We start from the raw sequence: 23,388 nt of genomic DNA on the forward strand, positions 1-23,388 counted from the left end.
TTCTGACGTTTATGTTAACAAGAATAAATAAGAATTATGGATATTAAATTATACTTAAATGTAGAGGATGATACAAAAATCCCGAAAACCCTTGCCGGCCTGCGCTGTTCTCTTCTCCTGGCTTATGTAAGCACCGCGTCATCCTACATCCGTATCTAGTGTGAGCCGGGATACAAAAGGACACCTTCCGATTGGTTGTTTTGTGTGGGTCCAACAAAGAGAGTTATGAGGACCTTTCTGGTAGCGCATTCTCTCGTGCGTGGTGAATGGGACGGGACACAGGTGACACACCCCTTCCCCACTCACCCACTTAAAAATGCTCCGACCGGCCGGCCATTCCCATGGCTTCTCCTCGCCCGCTACCCGGAATCCGTCCCCTCTTCGCTCTCTTCCTCTCTCTTCTCTTTCTCGTTTTCCTCCTCCCATGGGCGGCCGGCTCTTCTCCGCTGGAGTCATCCCACCTTTATCGAGTCCTGCACATCCAAGAACGGGAGCGCTTACCGCCCGCCGTCCAGGTGGCCGCCGCCCGTGGCCTTCTCTCCCGCCTCCTCCCATTCCACGTTTCCAGCTTCGAATTCGAGATCGTTTCCAAGGTCGGCAAGTTCTTGATAATGTCTCTTACTAAGACAGACGATCAAAAAATATGAATACGTAGAATTTATTTCCTAAACTTGTTGCAGGACTACGCGTTTCTACATTTCTTGAAAGGTTTGTGTTGAATCGAGGCTTTATGGGTTTGATTCTTGATGTGCTAGATCGTTGGTTCTTGGATTTCTTTAGGAGGGTTAAATTATCTGGTTTCTGCTGAATTGGTTTCCTTCTTCGTCCATTTCCCCGAGTCTTGGGTTCCTTCCTCTCTCTCTTGTCTTTCTCCTAGGCCTCGTCGCATGGACGAATGGCTCTTCTCCGCTGGAGTCCTCCAATCTATATAGAGTCTTGTCGACATCCAAGAACGGAGGCCCTCGCCGCCGTCATCCAGGTGGCCGCCGCCCCTGGCCTCCTCGCCCGCCTCCTCCTTTTTCACGTTTCCAACTTCGAGTTTGAGATGGTTTCCAAGGTCGCCGACGTCTTTATTGCTAATTTCTCTTACCATAGACAGACGATCAAATAATATGATTCTGTAGAATTTATTGCCCAAACTTGTTATAGGACTACGCGGTTCTGCATTTCTTGAAAGGTTTCTGCTGAATTGGGCTTTTATGGATTTGATTCTTGATGTGCTCTAGTGTGCTAGACCGTTGGTTCTTGGATTACTTTAGGAGAGTTGAATTACCTGAATCTTCAAAGGAGGAAAAAATTGACAAGTGGAAGTATTGGCATCATTGTATAGAGGATCATGGTATGTTATTCAAGAAATTCTTGAATTTCCATGCACTTTGGCAACATCTTCCACATTCAAACATGTACAGAAAATTATTACAAATGTTTGACCACCTTGCTTATTTGCCACTTCTTGTTAAGGGTGGATTACAGGCAGGAATTTGTATCAACTGTTGATCTCCTGTGTAATAATAGTAACTAGTGGCTACATAGTATCTAACAGTGACACTTCTGAATATTACAGTGGATTCAGTTAATAGTTAGATTACTTGGAAGCAAGAATGATGTAGGTCATGTAGCACAATTGTTTGTGTCTACAAGGAAAATTCTATGCATCAGTTTAGAACCTGATGACTGTTGATCATTTTAGTTTTCGTGATTAACATTAGGATGCATTAACATTTTCCAAGAACTAATTGCAATTAACAGAAAATAATTGCAAAGAACATAACTGAAGCTGCTGGATTATTTCCAAGAACTCTCAGGAACCATTTTTGGTAAGTGCAGAGTCGTTCTTATGATGAACTAAGTAATACATCTAAAATCGACCAACACTATATTGTGTTAAATTGAAAATTTGGACTAGCGACAAGATAGACTGATCAATGAAGCAGCAAATGGTATAGATGCATGAAGAACAAAACAAGCCATTGTCTCATCGAAACATCTGAGAATGCAAAATCTAGGACAGATAATGTGCAGATAACCTGAAAAATTCAGGACTCAGTTCGAAGGTTAAATCGACTCTAGCATCAAGGTCATAAAGACAAAAATTAGAAGGATAGAGATTTAAGTAACTGTTGTATATGGTTGGGTTATTTTGGTGCTTAGGTCCTCAAATATTCTTTTAGTAATTGATGAGGAACTTTGTTATTTCAAGTGGATGTAGCTATCATGACCTCGTTGATGCAATTGGAAGAAATGGAAAATTAGTAGCAAATGGTCATATCGAAAAACAATCTTGTTGATGTTAAAGTGCTACTGTTAACTTAATTAAAGGAGTCTACAAGTTAGTAAATATTTTGTGGAGAAAAGCAAAAAAGAAAATTGTTCAATATCCATAAGGGAATTGATTTATAGGAGGTTTTTCAGCAAGATACAAAGGACTGGCTTTTGGCTGATAATTAAATTGGATCTGCACTCTTCATTAGTGTATTTTACTAACTCCTTCGTGATTAGACTATATTAAAAGATCTAACATTTTCTGATGTGTCATGGACAATTGAATCTTGCTAATACTCAATGATTATTCCTTTTAAGTGTTCTGCAAACTCATTTATCTTTAGAAAGAAAATTGGGACATGGGTAAGGGAACTTAACATGTGTAACAAGTTCAAGTAGTTAATTCATGTTTAATATATTCTATTCAGTAATAGGTTCAAACAAGTATAAAAACTTTTGCTAGATGAAGGCGAATATAATATCCAATAGAGATACGTGGCAGATGAATACTTGAAATTTTAGATCGTTTAGTTGCATCTATTTGTTGATTGGAGTATTGTGTCAATCCTCTTTCAAAGTTCTATATTAATCAAGATATCTTTTGTATCTATATGATTGTAGTAATTGTCAACATCCAGATCATTTAAATGTTCAATTTTTTCATCACTGTATTCTCTGCTAAGTGGATAACACTTCACTGGACTTATTTTTAAGGAAACATGTGGTGGAGTAGCATGCTTCATTATTAGCAACCATCCATCATTAAGTACAAAAGGATTCTCAGAAATACTGTAAGTACCATTAATTGTTTTTCATATTTATATTGATTCATTCTTTTGTTCATTGATGGTATAGGTTGGTGATTTTGTAAATTGAAGATTAAAATGCTTATTTGCTTTGTTCTTTTATCAGATTGAACTTCACTGACAAAATATAGAAAAATCCATGAAGAGTATGGTCCTCAATGAAATTGCTAAAGTATAAGATTAGTAAAACAAGGCTAGATTGGTAATATTGTTAATTGGTTACTACATTATTGTTTTGGTCTTCCTCATAAGATGTATGATGGCAACCTCCTTATTTTTTATGGATGCTAATTTTTACTACATTATTATTTTGTTTTTCCTCATAAGATGTGGGAGGGTGACCTTCTTATTCTTGTTGAATGCTAATTTGGCACCAAGTCATCAACCAGGGTGAATAAGTTGGGAGTCAAATTACTTAAATGTAGCTTGGTTGTGTTTTCTGTATGTTCTGTCATTTGTTGTGTTGGATACAGTATGCAGAGGCATTCTTTTGTACTTTGTTGACATTTTTTATTCATTGGGTAAAGATGAAAGGGAGCTTGATTCTTCTATATCTGATTGGTTTTACTTACTGCTTTCCTTGGTCGATGCTGAAAATCCATCTAGTTGGCTTTCTTTCTTCCTTCTAATGGTTCTGTTTGTTAGACTGTGTCCATCAAGATATTGTGTGGGACAACATCTGGATGTCTTGGCCAATAAATTTGTTTCTAATTTATGGAACTCCTTTCCATCAAGATTTATGGATATCGGAATTTTGGTACAGAATTATGCTACTATAAGTTTTTGTATATGGTTTTTCATTTTTTTTTAATTAGTGAAATATGAAAGTATTTAAAAAATACTTCAGATGCTTATCCTGTAATTGTGCCTCCTGGTTTGTGTTCCAATGTTGAAATACTCTGTCAATGTTTTAACAGAATCCAAGGGACAAGTGGTGTGGAACTTTCTGCTGGTCTCCATTGGTACTTAAAACACTGGTGTCTGATACACATATCTTGGGAGAAGACCGGTGGTCTACAGTTGTCATCTCTACCAAAAGTGGGCTCCCTTCCGCATGTTCCTTCGGCTGGTATTTTGGTACAAAGACCTGTTCCGTTGATTTACTACCAGAATGCTGTTACATCCAGTTGTAAGTTACTTTATTATTTATTTTTTAAGTTGATTTGGCGCTCAATAGTCCCCTTAGTTTGGTCTAGAAGTCTATTAATGTGAGACAGAAGTATCTAATTTCATCTTGATAGCTATTATTTGAAATTCACTTTCTAGTTTTTATATTACTTAAAAGCTACACATAAAGTTGAAACGAGTTTAATCTAGTCTGAAAATCCAAGAAACCAACTTTTGGCATGTGTATGTATGAGAGCTAGCATAAGGACATTTTTTCTTTTAGTTTCGTAAATTTTAGTGAATACTACTACAAATTATTTGAGCATCTTATGTACTTCGGTACATTATTTATCCTCAAAAGAAGAGAAATAAATGGATAGTTTCACTGTTTTTGAACAACATAGCTATTAGTTAAAATAAAATACGAAAGCTGGAACAAAGAGGTAAAATTAACGTGATTATAACCTCCATGAAGTTCCATTCTTTATACCATTCACTTCAGAGCATATAATGGAGGTTCACATTTAAAAATGAAATATATTTTTTTGTTTGATTTTTTTGGATTAAATTTGCTGAACTGAGTGCTAATTTGCTCCACTTTCGGCTTTATACATGGTTGCTTGTCACCATCTATAAGCATATCAGACTCCATAATTTGTTATAATCTAGCCTCATGATATTTGTGCTTTCTATATGTTTCTAACTGAAATTTGGATGGGCCAGAAAATGTTTGTACTAGATGTGGATTCAGCACCTACATAGGTGCAGATGTTACATGTACAATCATGGTGGTTGTCTCCAAGTTCTAACTAACATTTTACAATCATAGAAGTTAAACCTACTGAAACATGTGCTAAGAGATAGTAAATCTGTTAGAATGTCATAGTCCTTGAGTCCATCTAGGTCAATTAGCTATTTTTAGTGATTACATTCTCTAGAATGTTTCTTCATTATGCATCTAGTAAAAAATTGTTTCGCAAAAGAAATGAGGATATGTTTAATAAATCATTAATTTCATGAATAGATTTCTCTCCACTATTAGTTGGGCAGCAGGAAGCGACATTTTCCAAGAATGGCAAGTTTGAGCCATTTGATTTATAGTCATTTCAGTGTCTTTGGACCATGGAGAGTCATCATCTGTTGTATGCTTAAACTCATCTAAAATATATAGTCAGTTACCATGACATATGTTTGTTGCCATTTAGTTCCATTGCTGGTGACCTCTTGACTGCTGACTACCTAGTTATTGACCCCTCCAGCAACTACCTACCAAGTTGTCGGTCATCAACAAATAACTATCCATAACTGTTCGGCCATCAACACGTTGTTAGATCAGTGTTGTCAATCCATTTAAATTGTCAGTTAACTTTTTTTAATGCAAATGGTTCAATTTACTTTAAACACTGAATTCTGTCATATAACAACAAGTTCAATTAGTTTATGGTTATATTTTGTAAATGCTTTCACTTCTCCAGCACTTCCATGGTGCATTGAATGTGTGTGCATGGTGCATTTTAACTGACACATTGCGTGAGCTTTTTACTACTTTGCGCTGCCCTTGTACTCGTTTTACATAATGTTGGCATGCCCTCGTGCTAATATTTGTCCATGATGGTAACATTCTAGTGTGAGTTTGTGTTGCTTGTACTTGCGACCCTTGATTTTGCTAGAACCTTTACGGTGTTTGGATAAATTGGCTAAGATATTGATGCATAGTTTATGATGTGAAATGCCAGCCCTTGGAACTGCCTCGGGTGGCATTCTAGGGGATGACAACCCAGTTGTATGCTATTTATATTTGTTTCTTCCATGTTGTGAACTTTGTTTTTTATTGTGTTAAGATTCATATGCATGGTGGAGTTGGGAAAGATGGGAGAAGGAAATTGATTGGATGGTTCTCCAAGGGGTCAACTTACCACTTGCTTTCAATGGGCAAGAAGCAATTTGGCAGAAAGTTTTTGAGGTACAATACTTTTCTTCTATCATTGTCCTTTGCTATTAGTTTGTCAAGGTATAATACCTCAATATATGTAACTTTTCTATCAAACATAGAGCAACAAATGATGTTTTGCCTGGACTGGTATGTACATAACAGTCCTGGTGTGTGAACCAGTATGTGGACTGCCCCCATTTTGGACAGTTCAACCTGCCCATATAAAATGTAAAAAATATGTTTGCACCTTTGCCCTAATCGTGCACGTCATGACCTTGTACATTGTTGCTCTGCACCACCTTTGCCCTAATCGCATCTCAATCACACAGGATACATCATGTGATGTCGCCACTCACCATCTCTGCGCACAGCCACCTAGCGCATACACCTCTTCTCCTCTTCCTCCACTGCCTCCTTTTCTTCCTTCCTTTACTGTGCCTTCGCCTTCTCCTTCATCTTCACTCATACATACCAGTGTACTGGTACCGACCGGTCCAGGTCTGGCTAGGGAATAATATGCATCCAGTATGCACTAGATGACAATCCTTTTTATATAGTTTGAGATGTTAGTTCCTTACGGATGTAGCAGTACTGTAGCAAAACATGACGGATATAAAGATTGCGCAAAGTCAAGGTTAAATCGGTTTTTTATGCACCGTCTACAAATTTTATTGACCATTCCTAACATATTTGCCTTAGGGAAGTTGTATAAGCCTGGTTTCGCAAAAAAAATATGACGGTTATAAAGTTTGCTCAAAGTTGAGGTTCGAATATTTTTTTTGCACCATCTCGTAAAGTCAAAATATTGACCATTCCCAACATATTAACCCAAGAAAATTTGTACGAGCCAAGTAGGTAGCCCTAGGGAGAAGCAACCATCGCCCCTGCCACAAGTCACCCTCGCACCCGCCATTGATGGCACGGGAGCGCGTGCTGCCCGTGAGGTGCCCTTGCACTCAGTCGCTTCTCGCCGCCTATCGCCAGGGTCGCCTCCCTACCTCTTCTCTAGCCGAGAACTATCAATCATTGGGATATTAGCCCTAGGGAAAGTTGTAAAAGCCTGGATTAAAAAAAAATATATTACGATCATAAATTTTTTGCAAAGTCGAAGCTCGATTGGTATTTTGTGCATTATCTCGAAAATTTAAAATACAGATCATTTCCAACACATTTTCCCAAGGGAAGTTGTTAAGCTTAATTTCACAAAAAAAAATGAGGGTTATAAAGATTGCCCGAAGCTGAGAATCGATTGTTTTTTGTGGACCCTCTAAAAAATTTACATTATTGACAATTCCCCTTTTATAAGCTTTCGGAAAGTTGTTTAAGCTTAGATTTGCTCTTGTTCAATCAAATTTCTATTGGGCCTAAGATGTTTAGAGATGTGGAGAGACATGTATAGCAATGCCGAGTGTGACATTTGGCAAAAACAATAAGTTGTTTAAGCTTAGTTTCGCAAAAAACTTGGCCGTCATAAAGTTTGTGCACCGTCGGGATTTGATCGGTTTTTTGCACAGTCTCGAAAATTTAAAAAATTGATCATTATCAATTTATTTGCCCTAGCAAAGTTGTTTGTGCAAGGTTTCACAAAAAATAGTGTCAGTCATAAAGTTTGCGCAAAGTCATGGTTCAATTGGTTTTCTGCGCACAATGTCAAAAATTCAAAATATTGACAATTACCAGCATATTAGCATTATGGAAGTTGTTTGAGCCTGGTTTTGCCAAAAAACATGTTTATAAAAAAGTTTGCGCATAGTCCAGGTTCGGTTGGTTTTGTGAGCAGAAAAAGCTTGGTTCGAACAGTTTTCTATTCACCATAAAGTAACGGTCATAAAGTTTTCGTAATGTTTAGAGATGTGGAGAGACATGTATAGCAATGCCGAGTGTGTCATTTGGCAAAAACAAGAAGTTATATAAGCTTAGTTTCGCAAGAAACATAGCCGTCATAAAGTTTGTGCAACGTCGGGATTCGATCGGGTTTTTGCACAGTGTCGAAAATTCAAAAAAATGATCATTAGCAACTTATTTGCCGTAGCAAATTTGTTTGTGCATGCTTTCACAAAAAATAGTGTCAGTCATAAAGTTTGCGCAAAGTCAAGGTTCAATTGGTTTTCTGCGCACCATCTCAAAAATTCAAAATATTGACAATTCCTTGCATATTAGCATTATGGAAGTTGTATAAGCCAGTTTTCGCAAAAAAAAGTAACGGTCATAAAGTTTGTACAAAGTTGAGGTTCGAATAGTTTTTGCGCATCATCTTGAAAATTCAAAATATTAACCATTCCAAACATATTAGCCCTAAGGAAGTTGTAAAAGCTTGGTTTCAAAAACAAACTTACAGTGATAAATTTGAATAAAGTCAATGTTGGATCGGTTTTCTATTCACTATCTCGAAAATTCAAAAAATTGATCATTCCAAACATATTTTGTCCATGAGATGTCGTAGGAGCATAGTTTCAGAAAAAAAACGTGATAGTTATAAAATTTTGCAATGTCGAGGTTCGATCGATTTTTTGCGCATCGACTCAAAAATTCAAAAAATTGATCACTCCCAACATATTTGCCCTAGGGTAGTCAGTATAAGCATAGTTTGGGAAAAAAATGTGACAGTCGTAAACTTTGCGAAAAATCGAAGTTCGATTGCTTTTCGCACACCATCTCGAAAATTCAAAATATTGACCATTCCCAACATATTAGCTCTATGGATGTTGTTTAAGCTTGGTTATGCAACAAAATTTGACGGTTATAAAGTTTACGCAGAGTCGAGGTTCGATCAGTTTTTTTGTGCACTGTCTCGAATATTCGAAATATTGACCATTCCAAATATATTAGCTCTAGGGAAGTTGTTTAAGCTGGGTTTTGCCAAAAGACGTGACGGTAATCAAGTTTGCAAAGAGTGAAGGTTCGATCGGTTTTTTGTGCTCCCTCTCAAAAATTTAAAATATTGACAATTCCCAATATATTTGCCTTCGGGAAGTCGTATATGCTGGGCGTCGTATGAAAACGTGGCAGTAATAAATTTTTATGGAAAGTCAAGGTGTGATAGGTTCTTTGTGGACCATATCAAAAATTCAAAAAATTCATCATTCCCAAAATACTTACCCTTGGGAAGTCCTATGAGAATGGTTTCACAGAAAAACATGACGGTCATAAAGATTGCGCAAAGTCAAGGTTCAATCGATTTTTTATGCACCGTCTACAAATTTTATTGACCATTCCCAACATATTTGCCATAGGGAAGTTGTATAAGCCTGGTTTCGCAAAAAAAATATGACGGTTATAAAGTTTGCTCAAAGTTGAGGTTCGAATATTTTTTTACACCATCTCGAAAAGTCAAAATATTGACCATTCCCAACATATTAACCAAAGAAAATTTGTACGAGCCAAGTAGGTAGCCCTAGGGAGAAGCAACCATCGCCCCTGCCACAAGTCACCCTCGCACCCGCCATTGATGGCACGGGAGCGCGTGCTGCCCGTGAGGTGCCTTTGCACTCAGTCGCTTCTCGCCACCTATCGCAAGGGTCGCCTCCCTACCTCTTCTCTAGCCGAGAACTATCAATCATTGGGATATTAGCCCTAGGGAAAGTTATAAAAGCCTGGATAAAAAAATATATATATTACGGTCATAAAGTTTTTGCAAAGACGAAGCTCGATTGGTTTTTTGTGCATCATCTCGAAAATTTAAAATATAGACCATTCCCAAAACATTTTCCCAAGGGAAGTTGTTAAGCTTAGTTTCACAAAAAAAAATGACGATCATAAAGATTGCCAGAAGCTGGGAATCGATTGTTTTTTGTGGACCCTCTAAAAAATTTATAATATTGACAATTCCCCTTTTATTAGCTTTCGGGAAGTTGTTTAAGCTTAGTTTTGCTCTTGTTCAATCAAACTTCTATTGAGCCTAAGAAATTTAGAGATGTGGGGAGACATGTATAGCAATGCCGAGTGTGTCATTTGGTAAAAACAAAAAGTTGTATAAGCTTAGTTTCGCAAGAAACATGGCCGTCATTAAGTTTGTGCAACGTCGGAATTTTATCGGTTTTTTGCACAGTCTCGAAAATTTTAAAAATTGATCATTATCAACTTATTTGCCCTAGCAAAGTTGTTTATGCAAGGTTTCACAAAAAATAATGTCAGCCATAAAGTTTGCGCAAAGTCATGGTTCAATTGGTTTTCTGCGCACCATCTCAAAAATTTAAAATATTCACAATTCCCAGCATATTAGAATTATGGAAGTTGTTTGAGCCTGGTTTTGCAAAAAAACATGTTAATCAAAAAGTTTACGCGTAGTCCTGGTTCGGTCGGTTTTGTGAACAGAAAAAGCTTGGTTCGAACAGTTTTCTATTCACCATAAAGTAACGGTCATAAAGTTTTCGCAATGTCTAGAGATATGGAGAGACATGTATAGCAATGCCGAGTGTGTCATTTGGCAAAAGCAAGAAGTTATATAAGCTTAGTTTCGCAAGAAACATGGCCATCATAAAGTTTGTGCAACGTCGGAACTTGATCGGTTTTTTGCATAGTCTCGAAAATTCAAAAAATTGATCATTATCAAATTATTTGCCCTCGCAAATTTGTTTGTGCATGGTTTCAAAAAAATAGTGTCAGTCATAAAGTTTGCGCAAAGTCATAGTTCAATTGGTTTTCTGCGCACAATCTCAAAAATTCAAAATATTGACAATTCTCAGCATATTAGCATTATGGAAGTTGTATAAGCCAGTTTTCACAAAAAAAAGTAACGGTCATAAAGTTTGTACAAAGTCGAGGTTCGAACAGTTTTTGTGCATCGTTTTGAAAATTCAAAATATTAACCATTCCAAACAGATTAGCCCTAAGGAAGTTTTAAAAACTTGGTTTCAAAAACAAACTTATAGTCATAAATTTTGAATAAAGTCAATGTTAGATCGGTTTTCTATTCACTATCTTGAAAATTCAAAAAATTGATCATTCCAAACATATTTTGTCCATCAGACGTCGTAGGAGCATAGTTTCAGAAAAAAAACGTGATAGTTATAAAGTTTTTGCAATGTCGAGGTTCGATCGATTTTTTGCGCATCATCTTAAAAATTTAAAAAATTAATCACTCCCAACATATTTGCCCTAGGGTAGTCAGTATAAGCATAGTTTGGGAAAAAAATGTGACAGTCATAAACTTTGCGAAAAATCGAAGTTCGATTGTTTTTCACACACCATCTCGAAAATTCAAAATATTGACCATTCCCAACATATTAGCTCCATGGATGTTGTTTAAGTTTGGTTATGAACAAAATATGACGGTTATAAAGTTTACGCAGAGTCGAGGTTCGATCAGTTTTTTGTGCACCGTCTCGAATATTCGAAATATTGACCATTCCAAACATATTAGCTCTAGGGAAGTTGTTTAAGCTGGGTTTTGCCAAAAGACGTGATGGTAATCAAGTTTGCAAAGAGTGAAGGTTCGATCGATTTTTTGTGCTCCCTCTCAAAAATATAAAATATTGACAATTCCCAATATATTTGCCTTCGGGATGTCGTATATGCTGGGCTTCGTAAGAAAACATGGCAGTCATAAATTTTGTGCAAAGTCAAGATGTGATAGGTTCTTTGTACACCATCTCAAAAATTCAAAAAATTCATCATTCCCAAAATATTTACCCTAGGGAAGTCCTATGAGAATGGTTTAGCTGAAAAACATAACGGTCATAAAGATTGCGCAAAGTCAAGGTTCAATCGGTTTTTAATGCACCGTCTACAAATTTTATTGACCATTCCCAACATATTTTCCTTAGGGAAGTTGTATAAGCCTGGTTTTGCAAAAACAATATGACGGTTATAAAGTTTGCTCAAAGCTGAGGTTCGAATATTTTTTTTGCCCCATCTCGAAAAGTCAAAATATTGACCATTCCCAACATATTAACCCAAGAAAATTTGTACGAGCCAAGTAGGTAGCCCAAGGGAGAAGCAACCATCGCCCCTGCCACAAGTCACCCTCGCACTCGCCATTGATGGCACGGGAGCGCGTGCGGCCCGTGAGGTGCCCTTGCACTCAGTCGCTTCTCGCCGCCTATCTCAAGGGTTGCCTCCCTACCTCTTCTCGAGCCGAGAACTATCAATCATTGGGATATTAGCCCTAGGGAAAGTTGTAAAAGCCTGGATTAAAAAAAAAAATATTACGGTCATAAAGTTTTTGAAAAGTCGAAGCTCGATTGGTTTTTTGTGCATAATCTCGAAAATTTAAAATACAGACCATTCCCAACACATTTTCCCAAGGGAAGTTGTTAAGCTTAGTTTCACAAAAAAAAATGACGGTCATAAAGATTGCCCGAAGCTGAGAATCGTTTGTTTTTTGTGGACCCTCTAAAAAATTTACAATATTAACAATTCCCCTTTTATTAGCTTTCGGGAAGTTGTTTAAGCTTAGTTTTGCTCTTGTTCAATCAAACTTCTATTGAGCCTAAGATTGTTAGAGATTTGGAGAGACATGTCTAGCAATGCCGAGTGTGTCATTTGGCAAAAACAAGAAGTTGTATAAGCTTAGTTTCGCAAAAAACATGGCCGTCATAAAGTTTGTGCAACGTCGTGATTTGATCGGTTTATTGCACAGTCTCGAAAATTCAAAAAATTGATCATTATCAATTTATTTGCCCTAGCAAAGTTGTTTGTGCAAGGTTTCACAAAAAATAGTGTCAATCATAAAGTTTGCGCAAAGTCATGGTTCAATTAATTTTCTGCGCACCATCTCAAAAATTCAAAATATTGACAATTCCCAGCATATTAGCATTATGGAAGTTGTTTGAGCCTGGTTTTGCAAAAAAACATTTTAATAAAAAAGTTTGCGCATAGTCCAGGTTCGGTCGGTTTTGTGAGCAGAAAAAGCTTGGTTCAAACAGTTTTCTATTCACCATAAAGTAACGGTCATAAAGTTTTCGCAATGTATAGAGATGTGGAGAGACTTGTATAGCAATGCCGAGTGTGTCATTTGGCAAAAACAAGAAGTTATATAAGCTTTGTTTCGCAAGAAACATGGCCGTCATAAAGTTTGTAGACGTCGGGATTCGACCGGTTTTTTGAACAGTCTCGAAAATTAAAAAATTGATTATTATCAACTTATTTGCCCTAGCAAATTTGTTTGTGCATGGTTTCACAAAAAATAGTGTCAGTCTTAAAGTTTGCGCAAAGTCAAGGTTCAATTGGTTTTCTGCGCACCATCTCAAAAATTCAAAATATTGACAATTCCCAGCATATTTGCATTATGGAAGTTGTATAAGCCAGTTTTTGCAAAAAAAAGTAGCGGCCATAAAGTTTGTACAAAGTCGAGGTTTGAACAGTTTTTGAGCATCGTCTTGAAAATTCACAATATTAACCATTCCAAACATATTAGCCCGAAGGAAGTTGTAAAAGCTTAGTTTCAAAAACAAACTTATAGTCATAAATTTGAATAAATTCAATGTTGGATCGGTTTTCTATTCATTATCTCGAAAATTCAAAAAATTGATCATTCCAAATATATTTTGTCCATGAGATATCGTACGAGCATAGTTTAAAAAAAAACACGTAATAGTTATAAAGTTTTTGCAATGTCGAGGTTCGATCGATTTTTTACGCATCGTCTCAAAAATTCAAAAAATTGATCACTCCCAACATATTTGCCCTAGGGTAGTCAGTATAAGCATAGTTTGAGAAAAAAATGTGAGAGGCATAAACTTTGCGAAAAATCGAAGTTCGATTGTTTTTCGCATACCATCTCGAAAATTCAAAATATTGACTATTCCCAACATATTAGCTCCATGGATGTTGTTTAAGCTTTGGTTATGCAACAAAATTTGACGGTTATAAAGTTTACGCAGAGTCGAGGTTCGATCAGTTTTTTGTGCACCGTCTCGAATATTCGAAATATTGACCATTCCAAACATATTAGCTCTAGGGAAGTTGTTTAAGCTGGGTTTTGCCAAAATACGTGACGGTAATCAAGTTTGCAAAGAGTGAAGGTTCGATCGGTTTTTATGCTCCCTCTCAAAAATTTAAAATATTGACAATTCCCAATATATTTGCCTTCGGGAAGTTGTATATGCTGGGCTTCGTAAGAAAACGTGGCAGTCATAAATTTTTGTGGAAAGTCTGGGTGTGATAGGATCATTGTGGACCATCTCAAAAATTCAAAAAAATTAATCATTCCCAAAATACTTACCCTTGGGAAGTCCTATGATAATGGTTTCACAGAAAAACATGACGGTCATAAAGATTGCGCAAAGTCAGGGTTCAATCGGTTTTTTATGCACTGTCTACAAATTTTATTGACCATTCCCAACATATTTGCTTTAGGGAAGTTGTATAAGCTTGGTTTCGCAAAAAAAATATGACGGTTATAAAGTTTGCTCAAAGTTGAGGTTCGAATATTTTTTTTACACAATCTCGAAAAGTCAAAATATTGGCCATTCCCAACATATTAACCAAAGAAAATTTGTACGAGCCAAGTAGGTAGCCCAAGGGAGAAGCAACCATCGCCCTTGCCACAAGTCACCCTCGAACCCGCCATTGATGGCACGGGAGGGCGTGCTGCCCGAGAGGTGCCCTTGCACTCAGTCGCTATTCGCCGCCTATCGCAAGGGTCGCCTCCCTACCTCTTCACTAGCCGAGAACTATCAATCATTGGGATATTTGCCCTAGGAAAAGTTGTAAAAGCCTGGATTAAAAAAAAATATATTACGGTCATAAAATTTTTGCAAAGTCGAAGCTCGATTGGTTTTTTGTGCATCATCTCGAAAATTTAAAATACAGACCATTCCCAACACATTTTCCCAAGGGAAGTTGTTTAGCTTACTTTCACAAAAAAAAATGACGGTCATAAAGATTGCCCGAAGCTGAGAATCGATTGTTTTTTGTGGACCCTCTAAAAAATTTGCAATATTGACAATTCCCCTTTTATTAGCTTTCGGGAAGTTGTTTAAGCTTAGTTTTGCTCTTGTTCAATCAAACTTTATTGGGCCTAAGATGTTTAGAGATGTGGAGAGACATGTCTAGCAATGCCGAGTGTGTCATTTGGCAAAAACAAGAAGTTGTATAAGCTTAGTTTCGCAAGAAACATGGCCGTCATAAAGTTTGTGCAACGTCGTGATTTGATCGGTTTATTGCACAGTCTCGAAAATTTAAAAAATTGATCATTATCAATTTATTTGCCCTAGCAAAGTTGTTTGTGCAAGGTTTCACAAAAAATAGTGTCAGTCATAAAGTTTTCGCAAAGTCATAGTTCAATTAGTTTTCTGCGCACCATCTCAAAAATTCAAAATATTGATAATTCCCAGCATATTAGCATTATGGAAGTTGTTTGAGCCTGGTTTTGCAAAAAAACATGTTAATAAAAAAGTTTGCGCATAGTCCAGGTTCGGTCGGTTTTGTGAGCAGAAAAATCTTAGTTCGAACAGTTTTCTATTCACCATAAAGTAACGGTCATAAAGTTTTCGCAATGTCTAGAGATGTGGAGAGACATGTATAGTAATGCCGAGTGTGTCATTTGGCAAAAACAAGAAGTTATATAAGCTTTGTTTCGCAAGAAACATGGCTGTCATAAAGTTTGTGGAACGTCGGGATTCGATCGGTTTTTTGCAAAGTCTCGAAAATTCAAAAAATTGAACATTATCAACTTATTTGCCCTAGCAAATTTGTTTGTGCATGGTTTCACAAAAAATAGTGTCAGTCATAAAGTTTACGCAAAGTAAAGGTTCAATTGGTTTTCTGCGCACCATCTCAATTATTTAAAATATTGACAATTCCCAGCATATTACCATTATGGAAGTTGTATAAGCCAGTTTTCGCAAAACAAAGTAACGGTCATAAAGTTTGTACAAAGTCGAGGTTCAAATAGTTTTTGCGCATCGTCTTGAAAATTCAAAATATTAACCATTCCAAACATATTAGCCCTAAGGAAGTTGTGAAAGCTTGGTTTCAAAAACAAACTTATTGTCATAAATTTTGAATAATGTCAATGTTGGATCGGTTTTCTATTCATTATCTCGAAAATTCAAAAAATTGATCATTCCAAACATATTTTGTCAATGAGATGTCGTAGGAGCATAGTTTCAGAAAAAAAACGTGATAGTTATAAAGTTTTTGCAATGTCGAGGTTCGATCGATTTTTTGCGCATCGTCTCAAAAATTCAAAAAATTGATCACTCCCAACGTATTTGCCTTAGGGTAGTCAGTATAAGCATAGTTTGGGAAAAAAATGTGACAGTCATAAACTTTGCGAAAAATCGAAGTTCGATTGTTTTTCGCACACCATCTCGAAAATTTAAAATATTGACCATTCCCAACATATTAGCTCCATGGATGTTGTTTAAGTTTGTTTATGCAACAAAATTTGGCGGTTATAAAGTTTACTAAGAGTCGAGGTTCGAACAGTTTTTTGTGCACCGTCTCGATTATTCGAAATATTGACCATTCCAAACATATTAGCTCTAGGGAAGTTGTTTAAGCTGGGTTTTGCCAAAAGACGCGACGGTAATCAAATTTGCAAAGAGTGAAGGTTCGATCGATTTTTTGTGCTCCCTCTCGAAAATTTAAAATATTGACAATTCCCAATATATTTGCCTTCGGGAAGTCGTATATGCTGGGCTTCGTAAGAAAACGTGGCGGTTATAAATTTTGTGCAAAGTCAAGGTTTGATAGGTTCTTTGTGCACTATCTCAAAAATTCAAAAAATTGATCATTCCCAACATATTTACCCTAGGGAAGTCCTATGAGAATGGTTTCACAGAAAAACGTGACGGACAAAGATTGCTCAAAGTCAAGGTTCAATCGGTTTTTTATGCACCGTCTACAAATTTTATTGACCATTCCCAACATATTTGCCTTAGGGAAGTTGTATAAGCCTGGTTTCGCAAAAACAATATGACGGTTATAAAGTTTGCTCAAAGTTGAGGGTCGAATATTTTTTTTGCACCATCTCGAAAAGTCAAAATATTAACCATTCCCAACATATTAACCCAAGAAAATTTGTACGAGCCAAGTAGGTAGCCCTAGGGAGAAGCAACCATCGACCCTGCCACAAGTCACCCTCGCACCCGCCATAGATGGCGCGGGAGCGCATGCTGCCCGTGAGGTGCCCTTGTACTCAGTCGCTTCTCGCCGCCTATAGCAAGTGCCGCCTCCCTACGTCTTCTCTAGCCGAGAACTATCAATCATTGGAATATTAGCCGTAGGGAAAGTTGTAAAAGCCTGGATTAAAAAAAAATATATTACGGTCGTAAAGTTTTTTGCAAAGTCGAAGCTCGATTGGTTTTTTGTGCATCATCTCGAAAATTTAAAATACAGACCATTCCCAACACATTTTCCCAAGGGAAGTTGTTAAGCTTAGTTTCACAAAAAAAAATGACGGTCATAAAGATTGCCCGAAGATGAGAATCGATTGTTTTTTGTGGACCCTCTAAAAAATTTACAATATTGACAATTCCTCTTTTTTTAGCTTTCGGGAAGTTGTTTAAGCTTAGTTTTGCTCTTGTTCAATCAAACTTCTATTGGGCCTAAGATGTTTAGAGATATTAGGAGACATGTATAGCAATGCCGAGTGTGTCATTTGGCAAAAACAAGAAGTTGTATAAGCTTAGTTTCGCAAGAAACATGGCTATCATAAAGTTTGTGCAACGTTGGGATTTGATCGGTTTTTTGCACAGTCTCGAAAATTCGAAAAATTGATCATTATCAATTTATTTGCCCTAGCAAAGTTGTTTGTGCAAGGTTTCACAAAAATTAGTGTCAGTCATAAAGTTTGCGCAAAGTCATGGTTCAATTGGTTTTCTGCGCACCATCTCAAAAATTCAAAATATTGACAATTCCCAGCATATTAACATTATGGAAGTTGTTTGAGCCTGGTTTTGCAAAAAAACATGTTAATAAAAAAGTTTACGCATAGTCCAGGTTCGGTTGGTTTTGTGAGCAGAAAAAGCTTGGTTCGAACATTTTTCTATTCACCATAAAGTAACGGTCAGAAAGTTTTCGCAATGTCTAGAGATGTGGAGAGACATGTATAGCAATGCCGAGTGTGTCATTTGGCAATAACAAGAAGTTATATAAGCTTTGTTTCGCAAGAAACATGGTCGTCTTAAAGTTTGTGCAACGTCGGGATTCGATTGGTTTTTTGCAAAGTCTTGAAAATTCAAAAAATTGATCATTATCAACTTATTTGCCCAAGCAAATTTGTTTGTGCATGGTTTCACAAAAAATAGTGTCAGTCATAAAGTTTGCGCAAAGTCAAGGTTCAATTGGTTTTCTGCGCACCATCTCAAAAATTCAAAATATTGACAATTCCCAACATATTAGCATTATGGAAGTTATTTGAGCCTGGTTTTGCAAAAAAAACATGTTAATAAAAAAGTTTACGAATAGTCCAGGTTCGGTCGGTTTTGTGAGCAGAAAAAGCTTGGATTGAACAGTTTTCTATTCACCATTAAGTAACGGTCATAAAGTTTTCGCAATGTCTAGAGTTGTGACGAGACATGTATAGCAATGCCGAGTGTGTCATTTGGCAAAAACAAGAAGTTATATAAGCTTAGTTTCGCAAGAAACATTGTCGTCATAAAGTTTGTGCAACGTCGAGATTCGATCGATTTTTTGCACTGTCTCGAAAATTCAAAACATTGATCATTATCAACTTATTTGGCCTAGCAAATTTGTTTGTGCATGGTTTCATAAAAAATAGTGTCAGTCAAAAAGTTTGCGCAAAGTCAAGGTTCAATTGGTTTTCTGCGCACAATCTCAAAAATTCAAAATATTGACAATTCCCAGCATATTAGCATTATGGAAGTTGTATAAGTCAGTTTTCATAAAAAAAAGTAATGGTCATAAAGTTTGTACAAAGTCGAGGTTCGAACAGTTTTTGCATATCGTCTTGAAAAATTCAAAATATTAACCATTCCAAACATATTAGCCCTAAGGAAGTTGTAAAAGCTTGGTTTCAAAAACAAACTTATAGTCATAAATTTTGAATAAAATCAATATTGGATCGGTTTTCTATTCACAATCTCGAAAATTCAAAAAATTGATCATTCCAAACATATTTTGTCCATGTGATGTCGTAGGAGCATAGTTTAAAAAAAAAAACATGATATTTATAATGTTTTTGCAATGTCGAGGTTCGATCGATTTTTTGCGCATCGTCTCAAAAATTCAAAAAATTGATCACTCCCAACATATTTGCCCTAGGGTAGTCAGTATAAGCATAGTTTGGGAAAAAAATGTGATAGTCATTAACTTTGCGAAAAATCAAAGTTCGATAGTATTTTGCACATTATCTCGAAAATTCAAAATATTGACCATTCCCAACATATTAGCTCCATGGATGTTGTTTAAGCTTGGTTATGCAACAAAATTTGACGGTTATAAAGTTTACGCAGAGTCGAGGTTCGATCAGTTTTTTGTGCACCGTCTCGAATATTCGAAATATTGACCATTCCAAAAATATTAGCTCTAGGGAAGTTGTTTAAGCTGGGTTTTGCGAAAAGACGTGACGGTAATCAAATTTGCAAAGAGTGAAGGTTCGATCGGTTTTTTGTGCTTCCTCTCAAAAATTTAAATTATTGACAATTCCCAATATATTTGCCTTCGGGAAGTCGTATATGCTGGGCTTCGTAAGAAATCGTGGCAGTCATAAATTTTGTGCAAAGTCAAGGTGTGATAGGTTCTTTGTGCACCATCTCAAAAATTGAAAAAATTGATTATTCCCAAAATATTTACCCTAAGGAAGTCATTTGAGAATGGTTTCACAGAAAAACATGACGGTCATAAAGATTGCGCAAAGTCAAGGTTCGATCGGTTTTTTATTCACCGTCTAAAAATTTTATTGACCATTCCCAACATATTTGCCTTAGGGAACTTGTATATGCCTGGTTTCGCAAAAAAAAATGACGGTTATAAAGTTTGGTCAAAGTTGAGGTTCGAATATTTTTTTTGCACCATCTCGAAAAGTCAAAATATTGTCCAATCCCAATATATTAACCCAAGAAAATTTGTACGAGCCAAGTAGGTAGCCCTAGGGAGAAGCAACCATCGCCCCTGCCACAAGTCACCCTCGCACTTGCCATTGAGGGCATGCGAGCGCGTGCTGCTAGTGAGGTGCCCTTGCACTCAGTCGCTTTTCGCCGCCTATCGCAAGGGTCGCCTCCCTACCTCTTCTCTAGCCGAGAACTATCAATCATTGGGATATTAGCCCTAGGGAAAGTTGTAAAAGCCTGGATTAAAAAAAAATATATAACAGTCATAAAGTTTTTGCAAAGTCGAAGCTCGATTGGTTTTTTGTGCATCATCTCGAAAATTTAAAATACAGACCATTCCCAACACATTTTCCCAAGGGAAGTTGTTAAGCTTAGTTTCACAAAAAAAAATGACGGTCATAAAGATTTCCCGAAGCTGAGAATCGATTGTTTTTTGTGGACCCTCTAAAAAATTTACAATATTGACAATTCCCCTTTTATTAGCTTTCGGGAAGTTGTTTAAGATTAGTTTTGCTCTTGTTCAATCAAACTTCTATTGGGCCTAAGATGTTTAGAGATATGGAGAGACATATATAGCAATGCCGAGTGTGTCATTTGGCAAAAACAAGAAGTTATATAAGATTAGTTTCGCAACAAACATTGCTGTCATAATGTTTGTGCAACGTCGGGATTCGATCGGTTTTTTGCACAGTCTCGAAAATTCAAAAAATTGATCATGATCAACTTATTTGCCCTAGCAAATTTGTTTGTGTATGGTTTCATAAAAAATAGTGTCAGTCATAATGTTTGCGCAAAGTCAAGGTTCAATTGGTTTTCTGCGCACCATCGCAAAAATTTAAAATATTGACAATTCCCAGCATATTAGCATTATAGAAGTTGTATAAGCCAGTTTTCACAAAAAAAATAACGGTCATAAAGTTTGTACAATGTCGAGGTTCAAATAGTTTTTGCGCATCGTCTTAAAAATTCAAAATATTAACCATTCCAAACATATTAGCCCTAAGGAAGTTGTAAAAGCTTGGTTTCAAAAAGAAACTTATAGTCATAAATTTTGAATAAAGTCAATGTTGGATCAGTTTTCTATTCATTACCTCGAAAATACAAAAAATTGATCATTTAAACATATTTTGTCAATGAGATGTCGTACGAGCATAGTTTTAGAAAAAAAACGTCATAGTTATAAAGTTTATGTAATGTCGAGGTTCGATCGATTTTTTACGCATCGTCTCAAAAATTCAAAAAATTAATCACTCCCAACATATTTGCCCTAGGGTAGTCAGTATATGCATAGTTTAGGAAAAAAATGTTACAGTCATAAACTTTGCGAAAAATCGATGTTCGATTGTTTTTCACACACCATCTCGAAAAGTCAAAATATTGACCATTCACAACATATTAACCCAAGAAAATTTGTACGAGCCAAGTAGGTAGCCCTAGGGAGAAGCAACCATTGCCCCTGCCACAAGTCACCCTCGCACCCGCCAAAGATGGCGCGGGAGCGCGTGCTGCCCGTGAGGTGCCCTTGCACTCAGTCGGTTCTCGCCGCCTATCGCAAGGGTCGCCTCCCTACCTCTTCTTTAGCCGAGAACTATCAATCATTGGGATATTAGCCCTAGGGAAAGTTGTAAAAGCCTGGATTAAAAAAAAATATATTACGATCATAAATTTTTTGCAAAGTCGAAGCTCGATTGGTATTTTGTGCATTATCTCGAAAATTTAAAATACAGACCATTCCCAACACATTTTCCCAAGGGAAGTTGTTAAGCTTAATTTCACAAAAAAAAATGAGGGTCATAAAGATTGCCCGAAGATGAGAATCGATTGTTTTTTGTGGACCCTCTAAAAAATTTACAATATTGACAATTCCCCTTTTATAAGCTTTCGGAAAGTTGTTTAAGCTTAGATTTGCTCTTGTTCAATCAAACTTCTATTGGGCCTAAGATGTTTAGAGATGTGGAGAGACATGTATAGCAATGCCGAGTGTGACATTTGGCAAAAACAATAAGTTGTTTAAGCTTAGTTTCGCAAAAAACTTGGCCGTCATAAAGTTTGTGCACCGTCGGGATTTGATCGATTTTTTGCACAGTCTCGAAAATTTAAAAAATTGATCATTATCAATTTATTTGCCCTAGCAAAGTTGTTTGTGCAAAGTTTCACAAAAATTAGTGTCAGTCATAAAGTTTGCGCAAAGTCATGGTTCAATTGGTTTTCGGCGCACCATCTCAAAAATTCAAAATATTGACAATTCCCAGCATATTAACATTATGGAAGTTGTTTGAGCCTGGTTTTGCAAAAAAACATGTTAATAAAAAAGTTTACGCATAGTCCAGGTTTCGTCGGTTTTGTGAGCAAAAAAAGCTTGGTTCGAACATTTTTCTATTCACCATAAAGTAACGGTCATAAAGTTTTCGCAATGTCTAGAGATGTGGAGAGACATGTATAGCAATGTCGAGTGTGTCATTTGGCAATAACAAGAAGTTATATAAGCTTTGTTTCGCAAGAAACATGGCCGTCTTAAAGTTTGTGCAACGTCGGGATTCGATTGGTTTTTTGCAAAGTCTTGAAAATTCAAAAAATTGATCATTATCAACTTATTTGCCCAAGCAAATTTGTTTGTGTATGGTTTCACAAAAAATTGTGTCAGTCATAAAGTTTGCGCAAAGTCAAGGTTCAATTGGTTTTCTGCGCACCATCTCAAAAATTCAAAATATTGGCAATTCCCAGCATATTAGCATTATGGAAGTTGTTCGAGCCTGGTTTTGCAAAAAAAACATGTTAATAAAAAAGTTTACGAATAGTCCAGGTTCGGTCGGTTTTGTGAGCAGAAAAAGCTTGGATCGAACAGTTTTCTATTCACCATTAAGTAACGGTCATAAAGTTTTCGCAATGTCTAGAGTTGTGACGAGACATGTATTACAATGCCGAGTGTGTCATTTGGCAAAAACAAGAAGTTATATAAGCTTAGTTTCGCAAGAAACATTGTCGTCATAAAGTTTGTGCAACGTCGAGATTCGATCGGTTTTTTGCACTGTCTCGAAAATTCAAAACATTGATCATTATCAACTTATTTGGCCTAGCAAATTTGTTTGTGCATGGTTTCACAAAAAATAGTGTCAGTCAAAAAGTTTGCGCACAATCTCAAAAATTCAAAATTTTGACAATTCCCAGCATATTAGCATTATGGAAGTTGTATAAGCCAGTTTTCGCAAAAAAAAGTAATGGTCATAAAGTTTGTACAAAGTCGAGGATCGAACAGTTTTTGCGTATCGTCTTGAAAATTCAAAATATTAACCATTCCAAACATATTAGCCCTAAGGAA

General features: G+C 36.5%; 1 protein-coding gene across 6 annotated transcripts in view; it reads left to right on the plus strand.

Moving 5' to 3' along the window:
* The first annotated feature begins 274 nt into the window (after positions 1-274).
* The window catches only part of LOC135586247 (alpha-N-acetylglucosaminidase-like), a 59,115-nt gene continuing 36,001 nt past the window's right edge, over positions 275-23,388 (plus strand). For 3 of the 6 annotated variants that reach the window (XM_065093987.1, XM_065093988.1, XM_065093991.1), the window contains exons 1-4: positions 275-593; positions 2,977-3,053; positions 3,986-4,145; positions 6,017-6,138. In XM_065093987.1, the coding sequence (XP_064950059.1) occupies positions 342-593; positions 2,977-3,053; positions 3,986-4,145; positions 6,017-6,138 (611 nt within the window). In that variant the 5' untranslated portion in view covers positions 275-341. Of the gene's footprint in view, positions 594-680; positions 709-1,226; positions 1,340-2,976; positions 3,054-3,985; positions 4,198-6,016; positions 6,139-23,388 lie in introns of those variants that run through there. The other 3 variants (XM_065093990.1, XM_065093989.1, XM_065093992.1) reach the window with 3 other exon arrangements.

This window comes from Musa acuminata, chromosome BXJ2-1, assembly GCF_036884655.1.
Source record: "Musa acuminata AAA Group cultivar baxijiao chromosome BXJ2-1, Cavendish_Baxijiao_AAA, whole genome shotgun sequence".
In the NCBI taxonomy this organism is placed as follows: domain Eukaryota; kingdom Viridiplantae; phylum Streptophyta; class Magnoliopsida; order Zingiberales; family Musaceae; genus Musa; species Musa acuminata.